The sequence below is a fragment of the Mytilus edulis genome, chromosome 9 (genome assembly GCF_963676685.1).
Source record: "Mytilus edulis chromosome 9, xbMytEdul2.2, whole genome shotgun sequence".
NCBI lineage: Eukaryota > Metazoa > Mollusca > Bivalvia > Mytilida > Mytilidae > Mytilus > Mytilus edulis.
The window spans coordinates 25,345,896-25,361,292 of NC_092352.1; the positions used below are offsets into that span (position 1 = coordinate 25,345,896).

At 29.6% G+C, this 15,397-nt stretch overlaps 1 protein-coding gene across 33 annotated transcripts in view; it reads left to right on the plus strand.

Annotated features, from left to right (window-relative positions):
• The window catches only part of LOC139487890 (regulator of G-protein signaling 6-like), a 64,966-nt gene extending 53,988 nt beyond the window's left edge, over positions 1–10,978 (plus strand). For 7 of the 33 annotated variants that reach the window (XM_071273056.1, XM_071273061.1, XM_071273074.1 and 4 more), the window contains 3 exons: positions 4,002–4,016; positions 7,751–7,795; positions 9,783–10,978. In XM_071273056.1, the coding sequence (XP_071129157.1) occupies positions 4,002–4,016; positions 7,751–7,795; positions 9,783–9,993 (271 nt within the window). In that variant the 3' untranslated portion in view covers positions 9,994–10,978. Of the gene's footprint in view, positions 1–4,001; positions 4,017–4,457; positions 4,497–4,785; positions 4,824–5,718; positions 5,784–7,750; positions 7,796–9,782 lie in introns of all 33 variants that reach the window. The other 26 variants (XM_071273057.1, XM_071273062.1, XM_071273078.1 and 23 more) reach the window with 10 other exon arrangements.
• The last annotated feature ends 4,419 nt before the right edge of the window (positions 10,979–15,397 follow it).

Consider the following 15,397-nt stretch of genomic DNA (forward strand, 5'->3'; position numbering starts at 1 on the left):
GTTGTCCGTGCATTAACTCATGAACCGTTCAACCAAAGCTTTAAAAATTTTAATAAGTTGTTACTGACAACTAAATGAAGGTCAAGTTCAATAATGGCGATTTTGACTTTTACCGTTCTGGAGTTATGGTTCTTGAAAGATTGAAAAATGGAGTTTCCAGTCGTGTCCATGCATTTACGCATGAACTGTTCTACCTAAGCTTCCCAAATTTTAATATGTTGTTACTGATGACAAAATGGAGGTCAAGTTCAATAATGGCGATTTTGACTTTTACCGTTCAGGAGTTATGGTTCTTGAAAGATTGAAAAATGGAGTTTCCAGTCGTGTCCGTGCATTTACGCATGAACTGTTCTACCTAAACTTCCCAAATTTTAATATGCTGTTACTGATGACAAAATGGAGGTCAAGTTCAATAATGACGATTTTGACTTTTACCGTTCAGGAGTTATGGTTCTTGAAAGATTGAAAAATGGTGTTTCCAGTCGTGTCCGTGCATTTACGCATGAACTGTTTTACCAAAGCTTCCCAAATTTTAATTTGTTGTTACTGATGACAAAATAGAGGTCAAGTTCAATAATGACGATTTTGACTTTTACCGTTCAGGAGTTATGGTTCTGGAAAGATTGAAAAATGGTGTTTCCAGTCGTGTCCGTGCATTTACGCATGAACTGTTCTACCTAAACTTCCCAAATTTTAATATGCTGTTACTGATGACAAAATGGAGGTCAAGTTCAATAATGACGATTTTGACTTTTACCGTTCAGGAGTTATGGTTCTTGAAAGATTGAAAAATGGTGTTTCCAGTCGTGTCCGTGCATTTACGCATGAACTGTTTTACCAAAGCTTCCCAAATTTTAATTTGTTGTTACTGATGACAAAATAGAGGTCAAGTTCAATAATGACGATTTTGACTTTTACCGTTCAGGAGTTATGGTTCTGGAAAGATTGAAAAATGGTGTTTCCAGTCGTGTCCGTGCATTTTCTCATGAACCATTCAACCAAAGCTTTTGAAATTTTTATATGTTGTTACTGATGGCTAATTTGAGGTCAAGTTCAATAATGACGATTTTGACTTTTAGTGTTCAGGAGTTATGGTTCTTGAAAGATTGTGAAATGGCGTTTCCATTCACGTTGTTGCATTTACTCATGAACCATTCAATCTAAGCTTTTCAAATTTTAAGATGTTGATACTGATGACAAAATGGAGGTCAAATTTGATATTGATGATTTTCACTTTCACCATTCATCAGTAATGGTTCTTGTGATATTGCCAGGACACAAATAAATATTAATAAATCCGGTTTGCTGTCGTTGTGACAGCCTCTTGTCTGATTCTTTATTATTATTTTTTTGGGTACTTGTTTTGCCCATTTGACTACTGAAAGATTGAATTTGTCCCTAAGATGCAGCATATATATATGTAACAGGCTATTATTTGAACTTGGAATTATTTTTTATTATGGAATTTGCTTGATTTCTTGTTATTGAAATTTTCAATAAATTCCACGTTTATTCTGTACTGAAATGTTCTGTGCTGCGCACAACACTTTCTATTACAAAGAAAATAGTATTTTTCAATAGAATGTACTGTGCCGCGCACAACACTATCTAACCAAAATACATTGTATGGAAAGTGTTATTAACTGCTCAAAAGATCATAATACCAAATATTACATGGAATTTATCAAAAAATTTAAACACAAGAAATTATGCAAATTCCATAATTAAAAATAATTCCAAGTTCAAATAATAGCCTGTTATGTAACAAATTTCTAAATTTACACCCCCTTTTTCTGTAATGTACAGAGTATACACCAGAGTAGTTTTCTTTAGTTAGCTCAATATTTGTTTGAAAGGAAACTTTTTTTTAAATTTAGCTATGTCTGCAATGAATAAACATGACCTAGGTTCAACATTTAGATCACCTAAAGACCCACAGTTTGCATTTTACTCCATATAGACCTGTATATTTTTAAAGGTCACAAAGAAATAGTTAAAAACTGCTGTGAAAAAGCTTCATGTGACAGCTTCATTTCCTTGACAATTTGGCACTGAACAAGACACAAACACTTTGAAAAATCTTTTCACTTTCAATTGTATTCTTCAGCAAACTACAGTTTTGTATAATGATATTGTATTTTCTCTTTAGAACTGTATTCAGGGTTGGCAAAAACCCAGGTTTTATGAGTATTGACCAGCCCAGTGGGAAATACTGGGAAAACTGGGGTTTTACTGGGTTTTATTGGTTAATACTGGGCAATACTGGGTAATATGTCTGAATTTTATAAAGGATTCAGTGATCAAACACAAATGTAATACATTTAAGATATTTATAACCTATTTTGTGTGTCTGGACTGGTAAAACTGTAAATATACAGCAAAAAAGAACATTTTTTTCAAATAAATATAACATGTATAACTCCTATTTAGAATTAACAATTACACGGAAGAAAAAATACATTTAAATAATGTATATGTACCATCACTAATTAATAAGTAATTATTCAGATTAGAATGCATATTTGTTTATGTAACAATAATCAGCCCTTTCAATTCTATAAGTGTTAATTTAATAATGGCATGACCCCTTAGGGTGTTTATTTATATTATAATTAGTGATATGAATGTATAACATTTAAAATTAACAATTCACCTAAACACTACAATAAAATGCATTTTTTTCAAAGTATGGATTATTGAAACAATGCTTGGTAATTAACAAGGTTTCCTTAAATATGCAAATCTTGTATTCTGTCTACATAGAAGACAATGAAATTGAATTTTTCATTCTTCTAGAAATGACTGCCAATGGTTATCTGTCTAAAAAGTATTAATTTAGGTGTAATCCTATGAAACTACACCCAAGTTTTACTCTTTTGTGTTCAAATAAGCTTAAAAAATCATATTGCCCAGTAATGCCCAGTACTAACCATTTCTGGGAGAATTCCCGGGCGGGTAATACTTTGCCAACCCTGACTGTATTTGCTGTTTTGATTGAATGGTTTTTTGCACACAAAAAATCTCAATATTCACAACTCATCCCTGGAAACAAGAATTAACCATGCTCTTTGCAGAACAATTTTTTCAAGGTTCAGAATTTTGGTTGTTAATTTGACCAAAGCTTAATTTTAAGCTTACAATATGGATACAGCACCTTTTAATTTTTGGTTTGCATGTCTTACTGGGTCCATGTTTAAGCCGTCACAAAAAATTTCTGGCCTTCGACAATTGACATGTGATTAATTGGGAAGACTGCTGTCTAGAAGAGTTTTTTTTAATGTATAATTTTATTCAAATTTATTCCATCACTCAAAACAGCAAATTTGAACTGCACTGTTTGCCTATTCTACAGGCAAAATATATAATGGATCTACCAGTTAACTGTGTCTTATTTGTCTGTCTTATTTATCTGCACATGAATCATACTAGTTTTGTCTAGCCTTGAAGAAGTCAAAAAGCGAGACATAGGTAGGCTGTTTCCATTGGCAGCATCTATTTATTAGTTTCTGTGATTAGGTCAGATTAAAGGGAACCACTTATGATGAGTAAATGATATTTGGTATGCAGTTGTAAAAGCATTGGCACATCTCATTTCCATGGAGATTTAGCTGGATCTGCCCCCTCAGTGATGGTCTATTAACATGTTAAAATTTGAGATTAGAACAGTTGAAGGGGGAACCACTTATGATAAGTAAATAATCTTTTATATGCAGTTGTATTCACATTGGCATATCTTATTACTTACTACAGAAATGATCTGATCTCTACATTCAGTCATGGTTCAGTGATGTTAAATATTTTTGCATATTCGGCTTTTTTTATTTAAACATTTGCATTTTACTATTAAATATCAAAATTAGATACAGGCAAGATATATCTCTGTGTAAACAGTTTATATAATTTTTTCATAGTTTTTAAAATATGCTCAGAAGTCTATCCCAAAGATTTTCTTTTGCTTTTTTGATTATTAGATAATTAAGATATTTTCTACAAATGCTTAGAACATTCCATTTCCGGTAAGAATATTTGTCATTTGATATTTCTTTATTGAATGTGCATGAAGTTAGGAAGTAGTCATTATTAAGAAATCTGTTGTTATTAAGAAGTTAACAAAAGTTTCCATTTTTTTTTTAAATAAGGGGATGAATGACAACTCCAATTGTTTTACATGGTTTTAAAATTTGTATCTTAAGCATGCTTTTTTGTTCGAGGTATCACCATGGTTACTGTCAAATTATTTTTAAGATGATTCAGAAATGTAAGGTACTATCAATTATTTTATACGGTGGCAAAGATGAATTTCTGTTTTCTGATTTTAAAACTAACTTTTGAAGGAAATCATTTGTTATATTGCTGTCTCCTTGATGATTATGTCTCCGTTTTAGGATTTTACTCCTGTAATTAATTTATTAGCTTTTTAAAAAGGCCAATACTACACTTACTTATCTATCAAATAGACAACTTTTGAAAGGATCAGATTCTAGTTTAATGACCAGGTAAGAGTGACCCCCCCTCCTTGTCAAAATTCATTTGATGTTTCTCATTTTAAGAGCACTTTTTACCAATGCACAGTCTATTCATATCATTTAATTGTTTATATATACACCTTACATATTTTACTAGCTCAAAACACCAATACAATGTTGTTATCCCTGCTAGCAGGGCAGCAAACACCATGCTGAAATAAATCTGTTGTCTTTTCCATACATTTTCAGTACAGTACCAATTTTATATTACCCATAAGATCATACATCTTCAATGTTGTTTTTATTTTTATTTAAAAAGGTTTTATGTTGTGATGGAAAATTTATAGCATTTGTAGTGTAAGTTGTTTTTGTCTTTGGTTTTTTTTCCGGTGACAGCTTTTGTTTTGTAGCCATGTAACCAAATCTGCTATCACATATATCTTTAGAGAGTAGATCGCTTAATGTAATCTAATCGAAGAAATATAGCAGCATCTTTGCAGCAAATAAAATCCTGATTATTTTAAGCAGATCACATATCATAATCACCCAAAAGTCTCCTTTCAGTACAATGTTCGGCAGCAGCATGTTAAACTTAGATTCTACCTCAATACACCAATAATTATGATATCAATCCACTCCAGAAAGTAAAATGTCAAAATCTACTGATCCAGAATGGATTGATATAATAGTCTGTTGGATAATTTGATGAAATCTTTTTTTATTCATGATTGTATTAACATTTTGCAAGTATAATATCCAGAATAGATGTGTCAAAATTAATCACACTCAACAATTTAACAAATGTGTTGTTAAAAGAAATATTATAAGACTGGTTAGTCTGGTTTAAATTTTCAAAAATTATAAAACTTGATTCCTATTTTGAGGGCATAAATTGGTTTATTAATCTTGCTCAAAGTAGTAAATATATTCCTTAGAATACACATCTAATATTTTATAAATGATATCACATTTTAAGACTTGTAGATGTATGACACACAGGTTCACTTACTTACTTAGGTCTACTTAAAGTTGACAATAAACTCTTACAATCAGAAAATTGTTTTTTGAAGGCAAACATTTGCAGATAATTCAATGCAAACCCTTGCCAGTGATGGTATTTCTCCTTTGAAGAAGGCAGAGTAAAATAAAATACAAGTAATTTCAACTGAATTAATTCATGCGAGGCTAGTGCTAGACATGATTTTTCAATTTTCAGCTTAATTTATTTCAATGTCAATTTTGTTGTTTAAAGATATCTTCTAGAGTCACTGTGGACAAAAGCCATGGAAGTAGTTCATTCCAAACCAGAATAATTTGGTAAAAAAGTCATATTTATCTTACTGCTAATGATTTAGAACTAACATGATAGTCATTACATACAACATTAACGCTTTCTTACAGGTTTAGGTTAAGGTTTCAGTGATTGGGAACTTATACAAATTTAAAAGCATGTTGTGGTGGATATAAGTAATTTATTATCAGTATATAGGTTTATACTAAAGACCTCCTCTGTTTTTGGTGTGATGTAAGGTTATAAATAACTTTTGCCTTTATGAGAAATGTTTTACTAACAACTGTTGTCAACACTGCATTGGAATTGTGACTATAAATTCAAATTTTTTGATAATAATGTATTGTAGCAGAAACCACTCATCTATCAACAATTGATCAATTCTATTATTATTGTTAAATAATCTTTTTAATTTTGGAATGGAAATTTAACATATGAAACAGTTTCAGTCAGATAGCTTTGACACAAACTTGGATTCAATCTGAGTGACTTGATTTGAACAACTGTCACTGTATGAAAAGCTTTTATTGCATTTTAAATAGAATTGACAATTTGCAAGAAAATTTGTCAACAGATGATTGGCTTCTGATATAATTATTGATAACAATGAGCCCTGAACCCTGATGTATGTTGAAGGTCTAGACTTCAAGTAGGCTTATGCTTACTAATGCTTCGTTACAAATTTTACCTTGTTTTGCAGAATTAAAATAATAAGAGAGATAAAAGATTGGAAATTTAATAAAAAGGAAATTAAAACAAGAAAAATAACTTTCTTTTATGCTTTAGTGAAAATATTTCTGTAAAATGTAGTAAAACAAATGGAGATTTCCTAATGAAACTTGTGGATTCGTTGTGCGTACTTTATATTACAGACAGGCCTGAAGAAGGCTTAGATATAAGATAAATACATAAGAACAATCAAGGTGAAAAATAGTGGAAGCATCCGTAATTAGTATATACTGCATGAAAGTTGTATAGATTAGTATCAGATGGTTTATTCATTTTTATTTTGCCTGCAGTGTAAGATATAGGGATGCTAATCTGGCAGTGTAAACTAATTGTATTAAGCTGAATATTTCAGAAGATTAGAGAACTTGATGCTGAATTTTGTATACTGATACCATATGTTTTGAAGTTTCCCTTTGGCATATGTACTATGTCTTTGACCTCAATATCATGGTTCAATCCACTACTTTTTTATTGCTTGATTATTTCACTTATTTTGAGTAAAAGAATAATTATATTTGGTATATAGAATCATTGTAAGTTTAATATACAGGTTCATTTGACCTTGACCTGATTTCATACATAAGTGATCAATTTAAGTTTTATGGCTTAGTCCTACGAGCAAAAGGTCAGCGGTATTTTTGTGTATGGAATGATTGCATGGTGAACATGTCCACCTGATATGGTTCATCTGACCATGACCTCATCATTTATAAAGTTCATTGATCAACCCCTTATGTGGCTAGGTTCGTTTCTCAAATACTTTTTAAAAGCTATAAATCAACTATATTTGGTTTAGGTTTGATTGTAAGATTTATAATTTACCCCTTTGACTGGGTTCATCTGACCTTGACCTCATTTTCATGTTGGTTTTTTTGTGTACTAAGGTTCATTTCTCAGATTATAAGCAGTATATCAACTATAACTGTATGGTAAACATGTCAATCATGCAGGGATTATCTGACCTTGACCTCTCATGTTCATGGATCAATGACAATGTTTAGTCCATGTAATATCTTGTGTTTAAATTATTCATGTATTTATAAATAAGCTCTGCTTGTTTTTTGTTCTAAATTTTTTGTTAAACATATCTGCAATATATCTGTATGTATATCCATATATATATATCCATCAATATCATTCAAATAACTACAAAAGTGATAAATATAATCATTAGTTATAAAATACTATAGGAGTAGTTCTCACATCAGGAATATCACAGTATTTTCACTACAAAATTTAAATTTTCATCTTTAAAAAATTTCAGAGAAAAGGACAAACCGAAACCAAAAATTGTTCACTTGGAAACAAGGTAAAATTTGTAATTGCTGCTTCCCTTTGTTGCATGACTCTGCATCATATATAATTCTTATGTTATGATGTATAGAGAAACTACAGTAGAAGCATGAACACAGAATACTATATTGGAACAAATATCTTCAGTCTTTGATCACCTTAATCAACATGAGGGTAAAAGTTAAAATGGAATTAACCTTATGATGTAAATGATTTAAATGTCAAATTGCTTCTGTCTATATCTTACAACTGAAGCTCTATATCCAGTATATTTGTATCAGTTTAATATTTCAGAGGAGAGAAGAAATAGATATTCCATATCTGTTTTCAGTTATTACAAGTACTAGGTCAACTTAATTGGGTTTATAGAAAGGTCTACAGTCTGTTCATGCCGATTCAATTTGCCATGCCCTTATATTTTTGTTTCAGTGATCACTGTTAGTTTTCTGTTTTGGATTCCAATTTCAGACACTACACTGTATAAGCAATGGATCAGTTATGTTTGATGTTGTTTTTTTTAAATGATTAGAAGTGTACATGTATGTCCAGCAGATTTTATCTTAACTCTTGAGTTATTTTCATGGTTCATTGGCTAATGTTAAGAGTATTAGGTCTGTTTCATAGATACTGTAGTAGTATTTTAGCTAATTCCATAGAAATGATGGTTGTAAGTTGTATATTATTGTCTGGTAGGTTCATCTGACCTCAACAACTTTTTTATTGTTCTTTTGTCAATATGTAGTTTTTGTGATTACCTCTGTTTCTCAGATACTATAAGTATTAGGTTAAGTGAGTATCTTCTTATTTTGATATATGCCTATGGAATGGTTGTAAGGTGTACACATCAAGGTACATATCCATCGGACAGGGTTTATCTGATCTCAACCTTACTTGATTAATTATTGATATGTAAAGTGCTGTAAAGACTTTGATTTCAAAGGCTAATATAAATTCAGTCATATTTGGCTAAGCAGGCAAAGCATATATATGTTCATACTTGTTTGTTAATTATTTTCATTAAGGATGAGATACACTAAAATTAAGAGTAATTACACTTAATGACAAGGAATAGAGTATTACCTCCATATTAGTGCTAGGCATTATTTCATTTGTAGAGAGATTTCAATTAAATTTCCTTTGTTTACCCCCTGTTACATTTTCTTATCAGAACAATTTTGGTGGAGAAATTATGATTGTGTATTGAATACCATATTTTGTTTATATTTTTAAGGTATATTTTTGTATATAGAAAAGGCATTATTATGGTACAATTGTATGTTTGATTGTTATGTTAATCTAATCTTTATATCCTAATATCTGTATTAACTTCTATATCATTTTAAAACCATAACTTGCTTATCATAGCATATGTTTCAGTTACAAAAAAGAATTCAATTGGCCGTTTCAGAATCTAAAGGACTATGGGTTATTTCATTGTTCGTACCCCAAAATGAAAATAATGTTAAGTCATTGGTTGAATTTCCATTGTTTATGACGTTTTTAACCAATCACAACGTTTTGGTGTACACTTTTGAAAACATTACCCAGAATGCATTAGATTCTGAAAAGGCGAATTAAAAAACACACTTGTATTGATATTTACAATAGTACAAAGTCTCATAGTTTTATTCAGTATGTTTTGGGAGGTTTATTTTTAGATCTTAGAGAGTTAAACATCATGTTTTAGTAGGTTAATTGGTGGTTGTATTTTTCTTTCCCTAACAAACATTTTGTTAATATTCAGTAGGATTTATGCAGATCTAGGTAAACAGTTATAATGAAAGCTAATTATATATTCATAAATGAATTTCTAATGATTTCAGAAGTCTGGAAATGATATAAAGGAATGTGACATTTTTAAATACTTAATGAAAAAGAATAGTGGAGACTTTACTAGTCGGACATTTATACTTTCAATTAGTTTTGCTGTTACCACTTTATTTGGAAACCCGTAATCATCAATTATAAGTTAAATTTAATAATTTATTTATCATTATTTCTAGTGGTCTTTCACCAGGATCTGTACGGCGACGATCAGAGGAACCAACAAGAATCTTGAGTGTAAATAGTGGAAGCAATCGTCGGAAGAGCAATCTGGAAGTCCCTAAACACTATGGAGTTAATGTAGATAAACGGAAAGTCGAGGTCACACAAACTAAAAGTTTAAATGTACCAAAGACAAACAGTGTTGCACCATGGGAAGGGTCACAATAATTTTATAGTTATTTAGAATAGATGACAATTAACTGTGGAGTTTTTAATTTCAAATGCTTTATTCTCTAGTCAAACAGAAAATGAATAGCAAAATACTAGTCCAGATTTTATCGAATTGTTTTAGCATAGTTTAGATTATTATAAAAACCTGTTATGTTTCAATATCTGGGTATATATTAAAGAAAAAAAGGTGTTTATTTAAGATTTTAGTTTGAGGTTATAAGAGATCTTTTTCAGGTAAGGCAATATAGATGAAAAAAAATAGTTAAAATTATTTTTTACTTTTATTTGATCAAATCGTCAAGACTAGATAACTGAATAATGATACTGGCTGGTTATTTTGGTCATTCAGTGGTATGTCAATGAATGCATGAACAAACCTAATGGAATTTAGGGAAATAAAAGATAAAATTCATTTTGCCTTACAAACTTTGATCAAGGATTCCCCTTTCAATGTTAAAGTTTTAAAGCACAATTTTACAGTTCTTTTTATAGTCACAACTCTTTAGGGAAATTCACATTGTTCCATTGTTAGTTTTTATCCTGTTACTACATAGTTAAGGTAGAAATTTAATAACATATTTGTATGCATCTTGTAAGCACGATAGATCTCACTACTTTTAGTCCAACCAGAATAGAATGATTCCCATGAGAAGAATACATACAGTCAAGTGCATAAGCATATCCCCTCTCTAACTTTGCTTTGCATTTAAACAAATTTCATAACCCAAAGGGTGAGAGTGTTCTATTTTAAGATCTAGATCTGTTTAATTATAACCATCTTGTATTTCAAATAATTTGAAAAAAATATTATTTAGGTATTATGATCTTTAAAACCATATGAAAATTTCAGATAACCCTTGTTCACTAAGATATGCAAAATAATTCAATTGTGAGCACCACCACAAAATATTTTTGTCACTTTTGTTTTCATTTTGCTAGAAAAAAAAAAAGGATTTTATAATGCAAGGAAAACTTATACAAAGTAATGGAAAAATTTATCTTAATCCTTTGACTCAGATGAGACCTGTAAATTATAATATATAATTTAAACCTTACTGACCAACTGACATGGCTTCTCATACATTGAAAATTAAAAGAAAAAAATAAGTTATTCTGAAAATCCTAGATTTGGCCAAAAGTGCTACCAAACTTTAAGCAAATGATTCATTTTCTTTCAAAATGGCAAAAACAGCAAATTTATGAAAATGAAAGTGACTGAGATATAAGTAACAAATTGAGAGAAGAAACTTTATAAAGACAAATCTTAAGTGTGTCTCAGCAAAGTATATGTAGAGTGGGGCGCTCATATTCGCCGTGGACACAATTTCACCGTTTTATGATTTTGAGGTGTAAAAACTTCAAAGGATGGTTGAAATGGAAGAAATATGCCGGTAAATTATATTTTTATAACAAATATGATAATTTTTGAAAATGAGACCAAATTTCGGCAATTACCGCAAAGGACCGAAAAACGGACAACGATTTTCAGCAAATTTCCTGAATGAAAAAAACGATTTCAAAGAAGAATGATTGCCCTAAATTTCAGTTTTGTTTACACCTTTCAAATGTCTGCTATTCATCTATAATGAAATTTATTTTATACATATTGTTTAAAGCTGCAGTTATTTGGTTTTTAATAGATGTGTAACAACGGCGAATATGTGTCCCCCGTTGACAAAACATCAGTAAATTTCAAACACCCTGTAATCCAACATTTCAAATGATTTTTCTCAAAACAAACACGTTTTAAAGCTAAGAATATTTTGCATTTGAAGTTATCTTCATATAGAAATATCAGTATACTTCAAAAACATAAGGACCTGATAATAAACTGAAGAAAACATGGGAAGATATGGCGAAAATGAGCACCCCACTCTATATAAAATAACATTAACATTTTAATTCTAAAAATATGAAATCCTTTTCATGTGTTAATAACCTTTCCATGACAAGTTTTGCATGATAAGTGCTCAATGCTATCCTATTTATTTCTTTATGAATTAAAAACTAATCTTTATTTAATACTGAGATCATGAAACAATATTTTTGTATATTGATTTAAACTTTCACATTATCATTCTTAAAAATTGCATTGATTACCACAAAGGAAATTTTACACATAAAAAAGTCTGACATGATTTAATCCATATTAAAATTTATTTAAGATTTGTTAGTCAAACAGAATGCAATATAAACAATTGCATTTCCAAAGACATTTTCAGACACAGGCTATTGAGTTGTTTTGAAATGACTAATAAACCTACTATAAATTGATATTTACCCTATGGAAACATTATAATATTGTCTCCAGATTGTAGGATCACATGCCTATTTCAGTCATAGTGATTATTTTTATTGTGTAATATTAAGATATGTAATATTTTAAAGATTTATTGAGCAAGTTAGTGTTTCAAAATGTTAATTAAATATAAAAGCTCTTAAAGTGCTGATGCATTTATTATAATCAATTAAACTTGTTAATACCATATATAAATGTTTATATAATGTTTCTGAAATTTTAGAAATAGTTCAAACAAATTTCATCTGATGATAAAAGCATGTTATTAGTTTTATCAGTCTTATGCAACTTATTCTTTCAAAACATGACATTTTAAATGAAAAGGGGGTTCAAAGCCATGTCAAATGTATTCAACATGAATTTGCATATGCAATTGCAGTTCTTAATAACAATGCAGAAATTGTGCTCAATATTTATTTACTGTCAGCTCTTGAAATTTGTTGGTAAAAAGACTTTTTCCCAAAAATATGATAGATGTGCCATATTGACCGCTGTGTGTGTGTTTTTTTACAGTAAGAAAATCACATTTTTATTTAAATCTTAAAACTGTTATAACAGATATTTGTGTTTAAATGTCATGAAATTCCCAAGGATTACTAAATTGTGGATATCTCAATTGTTTCAAGGAAATTTTATTTGTATGTAAATTTACTGTTAAGATTGTGCAGTCGGACAAGTTAAAAAATAAAACCAATTATATTTTAATTTGTTATTCTCATTTACCTGTTATATAGATATTCAATTATTTTGTTATTATAAATGTTTCTTACATGGAAACTTATACCTTGTAGCACTGGTACATAACATGTAGTTGGTCACTAAAACCGAACTTTATCACAGTCACAAAGGTCATGTTTTAAGATGTCCAGAATAAAAAGCTTTTTTAATACATTAGATTGTTTCAATACATCTGTGACAAGCTAGTTCATTTTTCCAATCAGTCAAACTCTTGACAACTAATATTGCTGTTAGTACTTCTTAAACAAGGTCAGTTCACTAGAAAGACCATTCTGTTTGTGAGGTCTGTTTGGTAACTAACTAAAGCACTAATATCACTTTATCATAAATTACCTTTTAAAATCTTGCTGTGTTGAGAAGTGGATTGAAGAGAGGGATGCATAGATATAACTTACTGACAAACTTAGCTAACAACATAAATTATTAAAAAGCATTTGAAATATCAAAAATGTCAATTTGTTGTCAAAAGTTCAGAAAAATTCTATGGTGTCATTCATTTTTAAGCTATTATTAAAGACATGTTAAGATTTCATTACTTGTGACCAAAGTAATGATTTATTCCACAGTGCACAAAGTAGAATAAGGGACTGTTTATTAAACTATTGTGATACATACTATTAGCCATAAAATGTTGATCAATTTATACAAGTTTATTTTCATTTGTTATGTTAGAATTGAAATGTTTTTTTTATGTTTTGATAGAATTTATTGTTGATTTTTTGTTTTTTTAGTATATCAGAATACATTGTGTGGATGGTATGATTATTGTATAAAATGGTCAATTGTAACAGATGATCCAAATAAGTAGGTTTATTATTGTTCCTTCTATTTTGAAGACCGAATTTCATTACAATTTTCCCTCATATTGTCATCAAATGATAACATTTTGCAATGCCACATAATTTAAAACCTACCAATCGTGAATATTAAAAAAGGAATCTTGCTTGAAAGAAATTCCTTTACAAATTGACCTACCCGGTAGTCAGGGTCAAGTTTTTTATCTGAATACCGATTGTCCTCTCAACTTCAACACTTTTTATGTAGATTTTCTCAATAATAAACATAAACAATTACCCATACTTAAGGAAACCATTATGGTTCCGGGATGGTTTTAAAATTTAATTTCCGTGGATTTAGAATTTATTAACTGCTTTTCCTATTTTCATAAAATATTTTTTACACTATATCATACTGTCTTGACATTGAAATATTAAAATTCAGCGACTAGATATTACCAAGCATAATTATTATTGTTTGAATTATATATAAAGTACTATACATTATTCCATTGTTATATAATTCAAGATAATACATGTGTGAGTGAGTTGATAGCTGTTTGTTATAACTGATTAATATGTGTTTTAATTTTGTATAAAGTAAATCCCATTGAGTTATATGCTGATATTTTTTTAGAAATGATTTTAATTTTAGAAAGTTTGCCTATGGAAATGTTTTATATTTTTACCCAGATTTGATTTTGTATAAAAATATGTTATATTAAACTGATATTCTGAACCACATCAATTGTTATGAACTAATTTAGAATGAATAAAACATTTAAAAAATCACAAAATATGATTATTTGTTTTCTTTCAGAAGAAAAAATTGGGGCCAGAAAGTCCATAACTATATATATGCATGAAATGTTTGCCACACCATATAAATTCAACAGTAATCAATCCAAGCAATAGGGGAGCACTCAGTTTTGAGGTATAAAGTTGTTGCTTTTTGTCAATTTATTTTATCAACTATAATATAGTTTTTATGTTTGCCTCTTTGTTAGATTTATTTGTGTTTGTATAAAAATATTTAGTGAGTTATAATGTGTGTTTACACATGTTTAACCTATTATGCCTGTTAAGGTTTCTTACCAAATTTTAGCTAGCTATTAAACCAAGTTAAACCCTCCATTTCCTTTGAGAATTACCTGTATCAAGTCACGTATGTGACTTTTGTTTTCCATTTTAAACGTTTCATTTTGTCTGTAAATATGGCATACCCAATTTTCATGTACCTTCCTTCCAGTTCGGTATTTTTGTTATACTTTTTTTCATACTCAAAACTTAAAAATCAGACCATATTGACTATTGCAATGTAAATTTTGCTCACAAAGCACTCTATTAAATTTTACTTCTGTAAATAAAGGCAACAGTAGTATACCGCTGTTCAAAACTCATAAATCCATGGACAAAAAACAAAATCGGGATAACAAACCAAAACCGAGGGAAACGCATTAAATATAAGAGGAGAACAACGACATAACACTAAAATGTAACACATATAGACAAAATCCCACGAGAATAACACTAAAATGTAACACATATAGACAAAATCCCACGAGAATAACAAATATAACATATATAT